Source organism: Hippoglossus hippoglossus, chromosome 18 (genome assembly GCF_009819705.1).
Source record: "Hippoglossus hippoglossus isolate fHipHip1 chromosome 18, fHipHip1.pri, whole genome shotgun sequence".
Classification (NCBI taxonomy): Eukaryota; Metazoa; Chordata; class Actinopteri; order Pleuronectiformes; family Pleuronectidae; genus Hippoglossus; species Hippoglossus hippoglossus.
In genome coordinates, this window is record NC_047168.1 from 1,029,652 (window position 1) to 1,046,958 (window position 17,307).

Below are 17,307 nucleotides of genomic sequence, written 5' to 3' on the forward strand. Positions count from 1 at the left end.
TTTTACACACAGTGGGTTTAAATCAGTTTGAAAAGTTTTCTATAATGAATCAAAATCTGTACAATTATGAAGTATGAACTAACTATGAAAATATCATCACTAAAGACTAAATATTGGGGGTTCAGGATGAAAAATATGAACAGAAGTCTTAACAGTCCACTCTGCAGTGATGCAGTCTGATAAAGTCTGTTCCCTCTGCTCTACAGAGGCAAGTGAAGAGAGTAATGGGAACATGTCCAGCGGCGCACAGGCTTGCCCACCCTGCCGATGACAGGCAGTTTGTGGGCGTAGGCACGTGGTGGGATGGCAGAGAGAGGTGGAGTCGGGGCAAAAGTGGTCTGGAAGGGACGCCGGCCTTGACAACGTCGGCCCATTTGCCGACCACCGATTAGAAAGGTGATTGCCGGAGGGCTGGCCTGAGGAGATGTGAAACGAGCTTTGGGGAAAACGTCACGAGACAGTCCCGCCGAGCGCTGACCGGGGCGTGACGAGGAAGATCTGGAGCGCTGGACAGAAGAGGAGGAGGAGGAGGAGGAGCGAGTCAGGGACCTGATGGAGAAAAGGAAGTCAGAAGTGCAAACAGCAACCGAATCATTTATGTTTGAAAAAGAGGTGGAGTCATTAGTTTACCTTGTTGCTCCTGTAGCAGCCAGGCTAGGTGGGGCCGGGTCGGTGCGAGGACTCCCATCGTGCCTAGGGCTGATGTTGAGGTTAGCAGTCAGCTGTGGCATCTTACGGGTGGTGTCAGGGTTGGAGGCGTGGCCGGGAGGTTCCTTCCTGGTATCTCTGAGCTGGAACCGGGTGCAGGGAGGGTAGCTGCCGAACCCTGGCCCAGTGCTAAACCTGACAGCCAGGCTGTCTCCAAAGAAGGAGTAGAGCTCACAGTACATGGCAGGGAGAGGGACCGGGGTCCACTCCTCCCAGGGACAGCCCGCCCCTCCAGCCTGGAGGTGGCTGGCGATTCCAAGGGTGGCCTCTGACAGAGGCTCTGGAGGGGGGCTGAGTCCAGGGGAGCTTACCCTGTGACCCATAGCACCCACCACAGAGCCTGTCTGACCACTGGAGCCCCCCTCTGCAGGCTGAGACAGGGACAGAGCCTTCATCTTCAGCAGGCGCTCCACTGCCACCTGCAGGACAGACAGGAGAACCTTCTGACCATGTACAGGAGAAACGTTGCGATGTGTCTCCAGTCTGTCAGTAATGTGATTGACATGGAGTCCTCAGAATATTTTGCTCTGAACTATGAAATCTGCTTTAAACATTCACAGACCCCAAAAGATTATTTTTCTACGGTGCCACAGTGAGGACAAATTTTGCACACAAGATGCAGTATTTCAATATGAAAATGTTAATAGCTGGGAACATTCATGCTCCCCAAGAATATATAATTCTGACTTAAGCCTTTTTGTGAAGTGAAGTCTGGAGGATGTGTGCAGTTTGATCTGGACTTTCTCTGCAGTTTGCCTTTCACACATGGAACAACGCAGCAGGAGAATCTTTGCTCAGACACAAAAGCACAGAATGTTCAGGTTAGGGGAGGTGAAGCAGGCAGAGGCAGGATGTAATGCATTCATTCCGCTAAGGAGGTCAGGTGTTTTTGTTTACAGCACAGCTCTTATTACTAACATCTCTCTAGCTTCTACAGGTAGGACACCGCTGCTTCCTTAGATATTTGTATTCTTTTTGTGAATCCTGCAAAGGATCTCCTGCTGCGTTCTCACATCGGCTGCAACCGGACTTTCTGCGGACAATTTTCTAGGGGGGTGGTAGGAAAAGAGTTCAGTGCATGTCTGAAAGAATTTTGATGAGATGACCACCTCATTAAAGCCACTTATCACCAGGAAGCCTTGTAGCTAATCACAGTGTGAAAAGAGCACATGTCACTGCAGTACTGACCAGAATGGCTCCATAGACCTTGTGTCCATCTGCTTTGACCTGAGCGTTGGAAACAGAATAATCGTCTAGCACAGCCTGGAGGTTGGCCCAGTAGGCAGGAAGGTGTGGAAAGAGAACTCGCTCAACTGCCTGCAGAGAAAGACACAGTTTTAGGAGAAGGACACAAGACAACACTAATCCAAGTACTCAGGAAAATACTAAATATATATTGACAGCAATGAAAAGGAGCCAGTCTACAGTGTAAATGCCAAAGATACTAAATTATTCACCTTTCACAGTTTTGCAGAAATTTACATAAAATGATGCACAAGAAATGCAGAATATTTCCATTTCAGGATGAAAGATGTTGATATCTGAAGTTTGAATAAATGATAAAAAGATGCAAAAAAATGAAGTGGAACAGGCATGTGGAGAATATAAATCATACCATGAGTCTCTGTAAAGAACATTCCAAACCAGACTCTGAAACTCTAGTAAGTTCTATAAATTTGTAATATTTGGTAATAGAATTGTTTTCATTTACTTTGTACAATACAGTTTAGTTGTAACTACTCATCAGCCACAAACTTTACCGTTTATCTGTAAAGTGGCAAAGACGTCAGTGTAGACAGCTTCAATGCAGAAATACAAGATTCATAGATGGAAGTGGAGAACATACTTTCCATCCAAGAGCATGAAGCCCCACCACGGCTCCATAGTGGGAGCAGAGCGGTCTCACTGGATCAGACAGGACCTTCTGTAGCGACAGCAGGATCTGGTGGTAGAGACCACTCACCAGGTCACCGTGGGTCCTGGAGGGAAAACACAGACAGACAAGACTCAGGTTAAAAACACAGGTTAAGAGCCACAGAGGACAAATACCTCCCACTAATCAGTTAGAACTGGAGAAGCCTCTAGGACGACAGGTGACCACGTCCTGTTATCCATGTGAACGTGTACAACTCCTGAAGATACCAACACAACAGCAGACTAGATTGATCAGAAGATGACAACTCCCCCAGCACCCAGAAAATGACTGAAGAGCAGATCATTAGGTGTTGTCACAATATTTCTCTCAATGATAAAGAACAGCTGACTGTTATTTTACAACACGCACACGCACACGCACACACACACACTAAGTGAACCTACCGTGCAATACAGTAAGTAACATACAGTAATATACAAGAAAGGCATATACTATTGTTTTGCATAATTTTAGATGAAAAGAATCTCTGATCATTGCATGGTGGTTTCTTTAGTGCAGGTTTTGAGTAGTGAGTGATCCTGTAATTCAGTGCCAGCAATGACAACTGAATCCTTTCATATCCATGCACTGTACAATACTGTGTGCTATCATTGTGTTGCTTATTGGTGGATGCAAAGACAGTAGAGCTGTAATGATTCTCAAACCGAGACAGATATCACGGTCCAAACGTCAGCGATTTTGTGTCACGATTCCAGAAGACGGAATAAATGTGTGAGTGAGTGAGAGTTTTGTAGAGTTTGTAAAGTTTTGTAACTTTTCTTGTGTTTTGTGGGACTTTTGTTTACGTACTTAATTTATGTGAGGTCAAGATCAACATGATGAAGGGAGAATAAATACTGGACTTTTAGCAGGTGGACTGAAGCACGAGTCAAATGAATGCTAATGTTGCTCTACATTTGCTGAATAGGCAACTGTTTGATAACACGTTTGCTTAATTAACTATGTAGTTAAATTACTACAACTAATTAATTTCTTCAATTCACAAATATAGTCCATAAAGTCTGGAATCAACCAAAAACAGAAAATATAGCACCTCAGGAATCATCCAGTGAGTCTGAACTGATTAGTGATCTGCTAATTCAACACCAGTGTTTTAATACATTACTTGGTGTTCTTTTGCATATGACAAATCCTGCTTACATAAGTATGTACAATATATACAATGTGTTATCAGGCTCCCATGTATGTGAGAGCGGCTGCCTGCGATTTGCTCACCAGAAGATGTGGCTGAGGAGCAGCGCAGCATAGTCCCTGAGGGTCCAGTGGTCGTTGAGCGGGTTGATGGAAGCAGCTAGTGGCTCCAGGATGCAATACATGACGCTGGAGACCAGACTCCGGACGTACGAGCCCAGGTACAGGTAGGGGTTCTGCACCAGGCTCTTCACCATGTGGAGGAGTCTGTTGAGCTGCTCCAGGTCATGGCTGACTGACTTCACCTGGACGGACACGACCACAGGATCAACATGTGGATGATGCGGACAGCAGCCTCAACAGAGGAGCCATTTCCAAGACATGCAACAGTTTGATAATTTCATAAATGTTTCTGTATTATTTGAATGAATTAAATACATTAAATGACATGAGAGCACATTGTTCTTGGCTAAAAACTTTCAAATGATATGTAACTGTTAAAATCAAAGATTTAAATGCTAGTTTACTAAGGACATGATCTCAGTATCTTCAGAGGAAGACAACCCAGCTACAGTGCCCAGCCTCTGCTTCAGTACTGCTCATGTACACAGTCAGATCCACAGGGAAAGAGTTATGTTGGTTCTACTATGGCTGAATGTCGGTATGTTAAGGAACTGAGAGAACAGCGGAATTAGCTCTGGTCTATAAACGGCTGTTAAATTCAGCTGAGAATCAGCATCAGCTACTACAACTTAAGTCAGTTTGGTCCAGTGTCGATATATCAGTGGATGCTTTTAGTTGACGTATCTTAAAATTGCATGGGTGCATCAGGAAAACGTACCCCGCTGATGACATAGACAAAGTATGGTAGTAAGGCAGCCATCCTGGAGTTGGACTGGAGGTCCAGCAGAGCCACCTGAAACACGCAGGAGAAAAATGTGAGATTGTAACATCGTTTAGCTGCACAGAAAGTGAGCCCGTGTTCAGCAGCAGTGTACCTTCATAAGGTGGGGGTCCTCTCCCAGGATGGCCCGAGTGATCTGCTGGTAGTACTTCAACAAGTCGTCTGACAGGGACTGCACTGCAGTGGGAACTGAGACAATTCAACAGTAAGGTCAGAGCAATGCTCCCTCCACCTGGCTTACACTGACACACTTATCAAAAGGCAGAAATCCATTCAATAAAGGAATAGTGCAACATGTTGGTCAATATGCTTACTAGTTTTCTTTCTGAGAGTGAGAAAGCAGCATAATTATGAAAAGTGTTTAAAAACTGGGAAGGGGGACAAGGGAAGCAGCGCTGGATGTGAGTGACTGTCAGTGACGTCCTTGGGCCATAAAATAAATGCAGAGTGACACAGACTCGCCAGACACCTCTGCCACAGAGGGTTCTTTAGAGGTGGAGGACTTTTTCCCTTCAGATTCTCCTGAAGAGAGCATTAGTGTGGTGGAGCCCCATGGGGGTCCCGAGACGGATCGGTTTGAGACATTAGCTCCAGCTCAGTTATGCCCACAGCTGGGGCTCTCAGAGCCGAGGTGATGCAAGTGCCAGAGAGGGTGGGCAGTCTCATACTAATGTTACTGAACGTTAGAATAAGTTGTAAAGTTATGTAATTACCATGAATACGTTTTCAACAAAATGTACAACAAATAAAGAGTGACACACTGCCCTCCCTACAAATAATGTCCTTTACCCAGGTGTGTGTGTGTGTGTGTGTGTGTGTGTGTGTGTGTGTGTGTGTGTGTGTGTGTGTGTGTGTGTGTGTGTGTGTGGTGGCACTGACTACCAGTGGTGAATGCAAATCGTTGCTACCATTAACCGTCAGCAACAGTTCCACCTCATCATTGCACTAAGAAAATAAATGCCTCCTCTTACCAGTGTACGTGAATGGGTATGTGATATACACTTTCAGGTGTGTTAGTATGGAAGGACAGTTTAAAATTGTGTTGTAAAACATTTGTGTAGATGTAGCCATAGTGTGGTGGAGGCTCACCGGTCCCTTGATGATCCAGGTTGCCTTTCCCATCCAGGTAAGACACGTTCACTGACAAGAAATCAGAATAAAACAGAAGAAATAACTTGTGAGACAAACATAACATGGACTTTCAGTAGTGTCAAGGACAAATCTGTCTGCGGTTTGTTCCAGCACAGTGGGTCATACCTCGTACCATGGTCTCAGCACAGCCTTTGGGAATGTTAGTGGCCAGAGCCAACTCCACCAGGTTGATTTCCCGATCCTCAACGAAGAACAGCTCTCCTTCTTTCACTGAGCGGAAAGGCAGGGCATCCTGAGCCCCATAGCCACTGATGGCCTGGTGAACAGACAGAAAGCGAGCGTGAAGGCAGAGACCCTGACAGAGCTGACACACAACTGACCAGAGGAGAGAAGAACCGCTGTGAACATTACAACGCAGACACTTACCTCCACATTGCTCCAGTGCAGAGCTCGGTTAAAATCTTCCACTGTCAGCTTCCTCCTCTTGGCGTGTCTCATGAACTGGGAGCTGCTCTGTGTGGCCCAAAAAACACAGGAGCGACGTGAATAATACACAATGCACCTCTTACACACGTAAACACTTTCATATATTTTCTGCGTTGAATATTGTGAACACCTGACGATGCACACGTTAGCCACGCTTGCGAGGCAGCACCGACCTGTGTCGCCTCCCTGAGCCGGTAGCACACATCCTCAGCCAGCAGAGCAGCCACATCGTCGCCGAGCTCCACGCCTGAACTCTCTGCCATGAACTTGACAGACTCTCGGGGAATCTCGGCGAAGCGGCGCTCCTCCCGGTCCGCCATGCTCCCAGCGACCAATCAGACACTGGCAGAGAAAACAGTTGCATTTCACAGTTGAACACCCCTCGCCTCACCCTCCCCTTCCAAACATGAGAGGGAATCTGTGGTACCCTTCATTTGCCATAAAAACTCAAAAGGTGTTTAGTTTGTCCAGTCTGGGCTACTGTAAAAAAAACATGGCAGCCTCCGTAGAGAGGACCCACTACTGATGTAAATATAAAGTATTTAAATATAAAGGGACCATTCTAGGGTAAAGAAAACAACAATCCGTACAATTGAGATGAAACACACTAGTGAAAACATCACTAGGATTAAATATATATATAATTTCTGCCAATAGATCCCTGTCACTTAAATCTTACACACTGGACCTTTAATAAACACTGCTACTCTTCTTGGGCCAGACCAAACCTGGCTGGTGTATTCAAGTTTTCATTAGAACTGCATCACATTAGTGAAACACCCCTTTCCCCCGATTCTAACTAGTCACCTTATGGATTCATTAAACGTTCTCACTTCTAGTATATACTCTGCACTATGCATTGTGCGACGATAAGCCAAGAACTTCTTCAGTTAGCACATTTTGTAGACAGATGATTTGCACACTCCTCTCTGGAGGAAGGGGCCAGCGCGGACTTGCTATGTAGCATGCTAGCTAAATAAAAACCTGGGCTCTGACTAGTTCCTGGAAGAGACAGGTTAAAAGTAACTGAAGCACTAACTAACTAGATTTATGTCACAAAGACGACCACCACTGATCGTTGTGTCAATGACTGTTGGAGTATTAGCTACACTGAGTGGGAAGCAGCCCATTAATAATAGGTCCTGAGCCATTAACGGTTTGAAGCTAGCTACAACCTCCTAACGTGAAGGGGACGAACCAACACGTAGCCGTCTATGAACTGCAGAGAAAATCTGCACAGAATGAATGATTTACTCGGATGGGACTTTACCTTCTTCACGTGAAAGGTTGAAGATGGAAACGAGTCAAGTCGGAGGGAAAGTTCCCCTCAGCGTCGCGGCTGTGCTGTGTGTTCACGGTGCAACAACACAACAGTGTGAGGCTGGCCGAACATCCGCCAAGCCCTTCAAATTAAGACACCCCCGGAGCACTTCCTGTGTGCATTTTGTTTTTGAGTTTCCGCGGTGAAAACAAAATGTAGCAACCTGAATATACTTTCCATTGAATTGGAAATGAGTTTGATTAAAGCCCCACGTCAAACAGTTTAACTGTTGTTAACCTGATCCTACTACAGCACCGGAGCTCATTCAACGGTGCTGCAGAATGGAGGGAGAAACCTTGTTCCGTGTTCTACCAGTGACGTACCAAGAGGCAAATACGGTGGCCGAGATAGCTCAATGCACTGCAAATAAGAAAACACATGCAATTAGAAATAACACGTGCAAATTAAGAAAACTATTTCATCAATTTGAGGACACATGTGCTGCAAAAACGCACAACGCATGCAAATACAGAGCTGGCTGCAAATAGCGAGAACGACACCGGAAATGTTTCCCAAAAAAGTGATGACCCTGGCTGTAGTTCAATGCTTTGTAAAGTTATTGAAGTCTGCAGCTTCTCAGTGGGGACTGGACTTTTTTCTCAGAAGCTAACACCCATCAGTTTGCTTGCCTCTTATAAGTCCACCTCCAAAATGGCATGTTGCTGAAGTCCTGCTTGATGTCACGATCATGACATCTCCTTTGTTCTGTAGCAAACAGCAGAGTGACATGTTTTCCTGGCAGCAGAAGTCCTGCTCATTGTAAAACTGCATGACTGTTATAATCTGGATGCCTGGAATCATGATCAGTCCACATAGCTTAGAAAAAGAGAAAATACAAATGCATGGCACATGTTACTCCAGAACTGGTTCTACTAAATTGAATTGTTTTTCATGGTCTTCACCCAGAAGGTCTTAACCATAGGGTTATCCTCTACTCCAAACAGACCCTCTGCCACGGCCACATGCTCATCCATGACCCCTGGCTTGCCCTCTCCACGTCAGATGTACTCTCTTCTCCAAATATGACAGCTTTACTCACTATTTACTTTTAAGATGAAGATTTTCACATAATGGATCATATAATCAGCTTTTAAAATAATTCACATTTGTAGATGTTTAACCAGAGGTTTCCAACCATTTTGGCTTTGGATGTTTTATAAATCAATGACTTAAGATCTTTAAATTATTTCCCTCTAAACTTTTGTGGTTTCATTTAAATTAATCATCCAATTATTATCTCGACACACCAGTAGATGGTTCCCTGCTGTCGAAGTATAAATTTGTGTAACGATCAATTCACACAAATGTTAAAAATGCAGAGAAAGCATTTAGAGAGGAATTTCATTTTCATTGGAATGGAGGACATAGGTATTTAATTGTTCACTTCCAGATAAAGTTCAGCAGCTGACCTCTTATTCCCAACCGATCAGCCTTTCATGTTACCAAATGCCTACAAGACTACCTGAACTTATTTTGCTGGTTTCATATGTTCAGTACATTAGAATTTGGTCATGTTTATAATTTAACATACGAGGACCTCTGCTGGTCACTTTCGACCATTGTCACCATTTGGTAAGGAGGAGACTATTTCAATATATTTGAGGGTACAAATGTGCTGTGCCAGGCATTTTATGGCTAAATTAAAATAGAACACAATTTGTTGATATGTAAAGATTCATTGGCACATTTAGCCAAGATTTCAGTTTTATTTTGAAATTTTTGCATGAAAACGTAATCAGGCCATTTGCACCCCCATCCCGTTTTGTACAACAAGGCCATTAGTGATGTTCAATATTGTTCTCAGTTGATGTTACTGCTCTGTGGAGACCAGTCAAGTTGCCCCAAATCCCTATGGAACCATACCTTTAGAGTTCAGGGGCATCGACTACACTGCTGCATGGTTGAGACTTCACTGCCAAGTGCAGAGTACTTTTAGAAATCCCAGTAATCCATATTTGAATTAAGCAGCTTGTGATACAATTTGTTGCTACAACCTTAAATACCACTTGCTTCCAGGCATTTTGTTGCACAAGCAAGTTTTCCTAGTAGCAATGCATTCATACAGCACCAACATACAATACAACACAACAAGTTAGAGATTAAAATAGTTTATTCACAATGCTGAGGTGAGACATTTCATTTATCAAGTTTATTAATAATGTATGTACAATAGTTAAAAGATTAATGACACTCATAGCTGAACCTGAAACAGGAGGTCCAGAACTATTCCATACCTCTGATCTACTAATAAACAGCTCAAGGCCTGCTTGACCTGCTAACAAACACTCAAGTCAAACACCCACAACGTAAGAAAATGCCCATTGAACGAGGGCTAAAAAACAACTTAAAAAAAAGGATTAAAAAGATTTCATTGAGCTGGGGTGTGCAGTGCGGATTCCAACCACCACTTAAACGGCTCTGTTGTCCCATATCTCCTGGGCCTTGCTGGTCTCCAGCTGCTGCAGGTGAAGAGCCAATGGCAGCAGCAGGTCACTCAGGTGCTGGCTGGAGAAGGTGAAGGCATTGTGGGCTATGGCCTCTGCAGGCGGGGTGGTGAGAGGAGAGGCTGAGGGAGGAGACGAGGAGCTTGAAGAGTTTGGGGTGGAACTGAAAAAAGAGGGGGACGGTAAACCTGAACTGCCAACAGATGGATTGGTGTATAGGGATCCTCCTGGACTCTGGTCAAAGGTTTTGGTCTTGTTGGGGAGGCCGTGCTGGAAGCGACAGCGTGTACCATACAAGCAGAACCCGAAGGAGCTGAAGGTACGGCACAGAGCTCCTCGAGGCTTCCACTCCTTGGCCGGTGGCTGGAGTTGGGGGCTGAGAGCGGAGGGAGTCTTCACAAAAACATCGGGAGTCTTCACAAAAACATCAGGAGTCTTCAGACAAACATCGGGAGTCTTCAGACCACTGCTGACATCTCCAGCCACTTCTCCCTCAGTGTGCAGGAAGTTACAGCGAGTGCCGAAGGGACAGACGCCAAAGGAGCGGAAGGTGCGGCAGGGGATGTTCCTGCGGCGGCGTAGGACAGGGCGCTGCTCAGTGGAGCTGTGGACAAACAGACAGCGGCTGCCATAGTAGCAGTAGCCAGTTGTGTGGAAGCTGCGACACAACTCAGTCTTGTACTTCGGGTGGCGGAAGGGAACGTGGAGCTCATGGAGGCCGTGGGCAAACTGGCAGCGCTCGGCATACTTGCAGAAACCAGTAGTGGAGTAGCTGGTGCAGAGCTCCGTCTTGTAGCGGGTGGAGCAGACCCAGGGGATGGGGGAAGAGGAGGCGCAGTCGACCAGGGGAAGCAGGGCCTTGGCCAGGGACAGGCCTGCGTCGTCCCCATCCTCACTGGACAGCAGGTTGTCCACCAGCACCTCATCTTGGCAGGTAGGCAGGAACAGTTCATCACTACTGGTCTGAGGAGGAAAAGATTTTTATTTATTTTTTTAGTTTGGGCAAGGCCTAGTCATGCCTTGAGCCATATAGAGCTCAATGAGTATTTAGTATACAAGCAAATTCCAGGAGCACATCATTTATAAATAATTGTATCGCCTTCATCCACAGCTTATTGAGTACAGTATCAAACTTTAAAAAAAAGGTCCAAATTTTGAGTGAGAGATTCACACTCTACAATTTGTCTCAAAAGTTAGATAACTAAACAGAAAATGTCATGTTAACAATCCCACAAGGCATTCCCCCCCCCCCCCCCAAAAAAAAAACTCAGTATCAAGTCAATTACTGATGTCCTGTGTATTAATGGACGGAGCAGGGAGTGAGCATTGTGGAGTCTGCTCAGCAGCTTCTACTGCAACACAACCTCAGTGAGAGTTTCATCATTTGGAGGAAACAAAATGGCTGGGGGGGGGTTTAACATCCATATAGTGCCAACACTTGCTGTTAAAATTTAAACAAGAGCATTTTCTTTTTTAAATCCCCAAAAGTAAACGCACACATTTCCACAGCCTGAAAGGATGAAAAGTCCATTTAGATATTTGAAGGGGGAAAATGGACTAAAGAATGTTTTGGACATATACATCAGTGTCTTACAACAGCTGGGCCTACTTTAATGAAAAGACTAAATCTACTGATTAGTTCAAAAAGTCAGGACAAAATTAGAGTAACCCTTGGCAGCCTCCCCTGTGCAGATCCATGTCACCCACAGTGAACAGGAAGGAGCATCTTGAACCAGCAGTGGCTGAAGGGTTCGCTGCCGGTCTGTGGGACTTACCTCGAGCATGGCTGCAGACAGGTGGAAGGAGCTTGCGGCGGTTAAGAGGCTGGAGGACCGGTCCTGGGTACAGAGGCAGCCGCTGTGTCAGTCACCGTGTGGGGGGGGGGGGGTGTGTTGGAGAGATGGCGCTTCTAACCTCCGCTCTGCTCCAGGACTCTTCACTGACGTGTCTCCGGCTCCGCTCGGCTTTTAAACCCAGCCCCGGCTCCCGCGCCCCGCTCCCAATGAGCGTCAGGTGTGCTCCAGGTGACGTCAGGGGGCGGGCCGGTGTCCGGCGACCAATCACGTGCGGCTAACGCGCTGAGTGACGTGTCAGTCAGCTGCTGTGTTTATATAGAAGACCTATTAGTCATTTTGACCTAAGTATCAGTTGTTTAGGGTGAACTCAGGTAATCTGGGAAAACAGGATTATTCCCTGTTTTAACAAAACGTAGTCTAGACTTTTAGTATAGTCTATAGTCTCCAATTTGGAATTGCATGACAAGGTCAATGACACAGGATTCTGACAAGATGATTGTTGAAGGGAGAGTTCAGCCAAACATTTAAATACATTCATTATCCTCTCACCACTATGCCAATGGAGGCGTGGGTGAAGTGTTTGAGGCTCAGGGGTAAACAGCTGCAGCCAAATCCAATACAATTGACGTAAATAGAAACATTTCTTCAAATGTAAAAAAATGTGTTTTAGGTTGGTTTTCTTTCCCAAACATTCTTTAGTCACGCCACTTTATCAAATCTGATTGATAATGTGGGACAGCAAGCTTTGGGTAATCTGGGGCAGTCATTTAAATTCTCCAAATTGGGTAAATATGTATTTAGAGACTTCATGAAGTCAAAAAAAAAAAAAAAGATAGACAAAAAAGATGTAGCATAATGTCAAACAGGAGTAAATGGTAAATACAGTCTGTCCCAGTCTGATATTGTTGCTTGCTATTGATTGAATCTTAATTTATAATTTTTTTTAAAGTGATACACCTTTAATGGAATGTTTTATATTAATTTACAGTTTCTTTACTAAGGATAGGTTTTTTAAAATAGTATTTGTATGTGTCAATATGAAATGACATTTCTATGAATCATATCCATTTTCTTATTCAACTTTCTGTCCTTTTAGAATAACGCTTTTTTAAATTGATAATATTGAGCTTAACATGCATACAGAAAGGTGATTTAGGCTTATTTTAAAGACTAATACAAGTGTCCCAGATTACCAGGTGATCTGTCCCATATGACCAAATGCAGGCACAAAGAACACTAAAAGCTGTGCCATGTCTCCTCTGAGTGTGATGTCTCTATTATTTCTTCTGATGTGGTTAGAAAACATCTTAATGATTACAGAAAGGTATGATATGTTGGTCTAATGTGTAAATCAGAAATCAAAATAAGTTGCAGACTCAAAATTGCACATTACCCAAATTCACCCTATAGGCCTATTAGTAACTTTATCTAATTATCATTTATTTATTTACTTAGTATGTTTACTTGTATACTGTTTGTTGTAATATTTTTGTTTATCAGAACTGTTTGTTTATTTGTCTATTTTTTTTAAATAAAATAGTGTGTGTATTCATGTCCATGGTGTGTTCATGTCCATGGTGTCAGCTGTTTGAACCTAGTCCTTGAAATGTTTTTTGGACATTTGATACAAGATTATTATTTGATATAAAGAAACTTTACTGAACAAATAAATAAAATACTGTCTTAGTGGTTTTGTTCTTGTTTTTCTCCACCATCATAAAGATGGACAACACGACAGCTCCAGGTAGTGAAGCCCAAATACCTCGGTCGTCCCCTAGTGGTTGTCTTCAGTATAGTATATATCACAGACATCTGGAAATGAACCTCAGTCAAATAGTTACAATAAACGTATTAATTAATTAAAAGCTGTTCATGTACACTAATGAGTACAAATATAGAGGTCTTTCATTAAGTTCTTTAAGTGATGATTGCAAGAATACTTAGATATGTTTATGTCATGGTTTTCTAGTAGAAACAAAAACACATAAAATTAATCCCAGGGATTGATTTCAATCTCATGCAAATTTCATTGGGATTATAAACCACCCATTAATGTATCAGTGGTAAAACCACAACTACTGATGCACCACCTCAGTTTACAGCAATCAGCTCGTAATAAAATAATTACAAGATTTCTACTTAAATCTGATACCTACTGCTATTTGAAATGTCTTGTGGAGATTTTTTAAAATATATATATTTTTGTTCTTCTCTAATGTAGCAGTTGTATTTTCTCTTAAACTATAAACAAAGCTAGGAAAATTATGATCAAAGAATATGAAACAAGGAAAGCAAAAGCAATCCTTCCGTATTTACCATATTGACACAGATTAAAACGGACCCACACTAAAGAAGTAGTGAACGTTGACACCCAGCTGTTAAACCAGGGTTTCCTTACAGCAGCAGCTGATGAACCATTACAACTCAGTCAAGAAGCAGCCGTCATGTGACCACAAAGAAAAAAAAAATCTTTATTTCTTTTCTTATCAAGATACATTAAAGGATACAGAGACATTGGAATAAAAAACACTTGAGAAAAACTTTTAATTTTAACATGTTTGTCTCTCCGCCATACAAAAATCCACACCCTGTCCCTTTTGAATGTTGCCCTAGGTTCAAATGACCAGCCCCCCCACCCCCACCCCCCACCCAATGAAGGAGAGCAATGTTTCACATGTACAGTAGCCTATTAGAGCCATCTCCACAATAATGGAGAAAATACACATTTTAGCTGTAAAAAAAAGTTTCCAATATGCCAGTTTTCCACTTTTCTTTACAATGATTAGTATTTGCTACAGAGTCAACACTTCAGTTCTTCTTTTTTTGGGGGGGAGAAATATTACAAAGCCCACATTGGGACCAGACTTGCTTATAAAACCAGAGTAGCCCCTCGCTGTTTTGAGGCTAAGGAACACAAAGGAGTTATAATTATCCAATTAACATCTTACTTTTAGTATTTACCCTTTCATAATGGTACAGACAGGGGGAACTAAAACAAACAAAGCAAATTAAAGCACAAGTTGACACAGCTCCTTTCATCACAATCAGAAACATCACTTCTGCTTCGCATCATCAAACATTTACAGAAGATTAAGGCCATGGGGGGAAAACAAATTCTGAATCAATTAATTAATATCTGGAGAAAAAGTACGCATTCAACCTCACTCACTTTGCTTTTTTAAAAATTATTTTTTAAGAACAAATTTTTGGCCCTAATTGTCTTCCGAACATTTACATATTGCGCTTTATTAAACAGACTTTCATCAACTGGTCAGTAACATAACTGCGACGGTTTCATTCAAACCAATTAAAACACTACATTTTCAGAAATGCTGTGGCTAAAGTCCAACATTAGCTCAGGGTGAGAACATCAACCTTTTTCCAACATTATGGCTTCACTTTGGACTCAAACATAGTACCTCAAAGCCAAACGTGTTCTCTCAGCATCGCAAGTCACACAGTAACTCGTGCAAATTCATGGTAACCACAATCATCTGAATGTCATTAAACACACCACGCTTCCCTCCTACAGACAATGATTCCAGACTGGCTGCTCAGACTCCTCGGGGTGAGGCGAAGAGAACAGGAGTCCGGGTACTTCTCTCTTCAAACGGTCTAAAGGTGGCTCCAAAGGCCTGGCAATCGAGTGACAGGAGATGTTCACTTCCTTTCAAAAATGACCACTGTGATGCCTTGTGAAGGTTCACACAAGTATGGAAGATTATTAGCCACAAAACTTATCAAGTGAGCACCAAACAAATTTGAGCCAGGATTAACATCAGGCTCTACGAACAGTAGAAAAACCACATTGGTAAAATCACGACTCAGTAAAAGAAAAAATAAATCACAACAACCACCACAGTTTGTGCATTCTCATTCAACTGGCTCTAATTTTCCACCTGTCAGTTTGGATGCTTCATGTCATCAATGGTGAACATTGACAGGAAGTGTGGCTGTTAGGACCGTCTGTTGAAATAACCTGATCGATAACTTGATCAGCAGTAAAAATCAATTAGCAGAATCATCGATAATGAAAACGATGGTGAGTTGCAGTCCTGACACTGGCACTACTTCCACAACACTGTCTGAGTGGAGCTTCAAGCTGTGAGCAAAGAAGCTCCTGCTGTTAAAATACTGTCACTATCTCCTGCCAACTCAAAACCTGTAATAGACTCTACATTCTGTCCTCACTTTGTCTACAGCTGTGTTCTGTACTCGCACGTGCCACTGCAAACTCTCAAACCTAGACTTTCACACTTCTCAACTTGTTTTCGTGCCCACTCAATATTTTTTGACACTGAAGGACTTGCACAAGATGGAGGATGCAGGTGGGATGAGCCAGCGGGGCGAGGCCGGAGCCGCTTGAACACCAGCAACAGGCTCCTGGCGGATGATGGGAAGAGCCGATGAGTTACAGGCTCATTAAAAACTTAAACGTTGGCAGATGGATCGAACACTGAAGTCTGCTCTGCCACCCTGACAAAAGAGCCGGTGCACAGCCTCCGACTGGCAGTTGTCAGTTCATACGAGTGAAATCTACAACTCAGATCAGATTCGATCTCCTGCCTGTTACAGCTGTCCCACACTGAGTCTCCCATTGCCATCCTCCCACACATTCTCCTCACATACAGTGGGCACACACCCCTTCAATGATGCATATATTTACACAAAGATAGCGACATGGGAGGAAAAACAGTGTGCTTCATCACCATTGTTTCAGGATGAGAAATATGATTTAAATTACACATTAAAAAAAAAAAAAAACCAAAAATAAAACCAGGCGGCATTTAAAAGCGGAGAAAAGTAATTCATCAGGATTTGGAATAAAATACTACAAAGCCCAAGGTATTGAGTGAGTTTCAGTGAGGTGATGTGTGTCTATTTGTTTATTATGATGGAAATGTACAGTCACGTAAGTGCTTGTGTGTGTGTGTGTGTGTGTTTGCGTGTGTGTGTTTGCGTGTCACAACAACTTTTGGGAAGTAACAGAGGACTACAGAAAAATGACACTGAAAAGAGGGAAAATAAAAAACTACTGGTATGGCGTCCTGTGCTGCCTGTATTTGACAGCCTGAGCACAGACCCTCCCCAACTCCCTCCCTCCCGACCCCCGTGTCCTGTTAAAAGACCCCCGCCCCTTCCATCGTCCCCTTCAGTCCTCCAGGACGATGGGTTCGCTGGTGCTGGAGGGGAGCAGGGGCATGGCCAGGGAACGAGGGGGTGGCGGCAGCTTGATCCGGACCAGCAGATGAGGTTTTCTCGCTGCCCGACGCATCTCTGACTGGGTCAGATGTTTCCTCAGAGCCCTGGGTGAAAGAAACCAGCAGGAGAACACATCATGGTCTGTACATGAAAGCTGGATACCTGCGGAGGTAGTTAAAAAATTGGTGGGAGCCTCAACTGGTGTGTAGACATTTCTTATCTTCTGGTTTTCGTTGTGTCTGTCCAGACCCTAGTGCTTATTATTTGGGTGTGCATGCGTTTATAAA

The 17,307-nt window shown here is 43.6% G+C and overlaps 3 protein-coding genes and 1 long non-coding RNA gene across 4 annotated transcripts in view; 1 reads left to right on the top strand and 3 right to left on the bottom strand.

The window, feature by feature from the left end:
- On the bottom strand, positions 1 to 7,801 carry taf6l (TAF6-like RNA polymerase II, p300/CBP-associated factor (PCAF)-associated factor). Its single transcript, XM_034615633.1, has 12 exons — positions 7,528 to 7,801; positions 6,431 to 6,599; positions 6,198 to 6,284; positions 5,937 to 6,087; positions 5,769 to 5,819; positions 4,774 to 4,868; positions 4,617 to 4,691; positions 3,860 to 4,080; positions 2,555 to 2,687; positions 1,897 to 2,025; positions 631 to 1,127; positions 1 to 549 (listed from the first exon to the last, which is right to left on the bottom strand). Exons 2-12 carry the CDS (start codon positions 6,575 to 6,577, stop codon positions 201 to 203), a joined length of 1,935 nt encoding a protein of 644 aa, XP_034471524.1. The 5' UTR covers positions 6,578 to 6,599; positions 7,528 to 7,801; the 3' UTR covers positions 1 to 200.
- LOC117751747 overlaps positions 6,497 to 17,307 on the top strand; it is a 26,596-nt gene continuing 15,785 nt past the window's right edge. Inside the window, exon 1 of the long non-coding RNA XR_004611911.1 lies at positions 6,497 to 6,614. This is a non-coding gene — a long non-coding RNA (uncharacterized LOC117751747). The remainder of the gene's footprint in view (positions 6,615 to 17,307) is intronic.
- Positions 9,675 to 11,961, bottom strand: cth1 (cysteine three histidine 1). The gene is made up of 2 exons (XM_034615641.1): positions 11,798 to 11,961; positions 9,675 to 10,985 (listed from the first exon to the last, which is right to left on the bottom strand). Exons 1-2 carry the CDS (start codon positions 11,804 to 11,806, stop codon positions 9,987 to 9,989), a joined length of 1,008 nt encoding a protein of 335 aa, XP_034471532.1. The 5' UTR covers positions 11,807 to 11,961; the 3' UTR covers positions 9,675 to 9,986.
- Positions 14,266 to 17,307, bottom strand: part of mta2 (metastasis associated 1 family, member 2) — a 34,277-nt gene continuing 31,235 nt past the window's right edge. Inside the window, exon 18 of the mRNA XM_034615632.1 lies at positions 14,266 to 17,124. Coding sequence (XP_034471523.1) covers positions 16,971 to 17,124 — 154 coding nt within the window. The 3' untranslated portion in view covers positions 14,266 to 16,970. The remainder of the gene's footprint in view (positions 17,125 to 17,307) is intronic.

Coding starts and splice junctions, on each gene's coding strand:
- taf6l (XM_034615633.1), bottom strand. CDS start 6,577: ATGGCGGACCGGGAGGAGCGCCGCTTCGCCGAGATTCCCCGAGAGTCT. Junction 5,820..5,936: donor TGCTGAGACCATGGTACGAG/GTATGACCCACT, acceptor ATTTCTTGTCAG/TGAACGTGTCTTACCTGGAT. Junction 2,026..2,554: donor TTCATGCTCTTGGATGGAAA/GTATGTTCTCCA, acceptor CTTTCTCTGCAG/GCAGTTGAGCGAGTTCTCTT.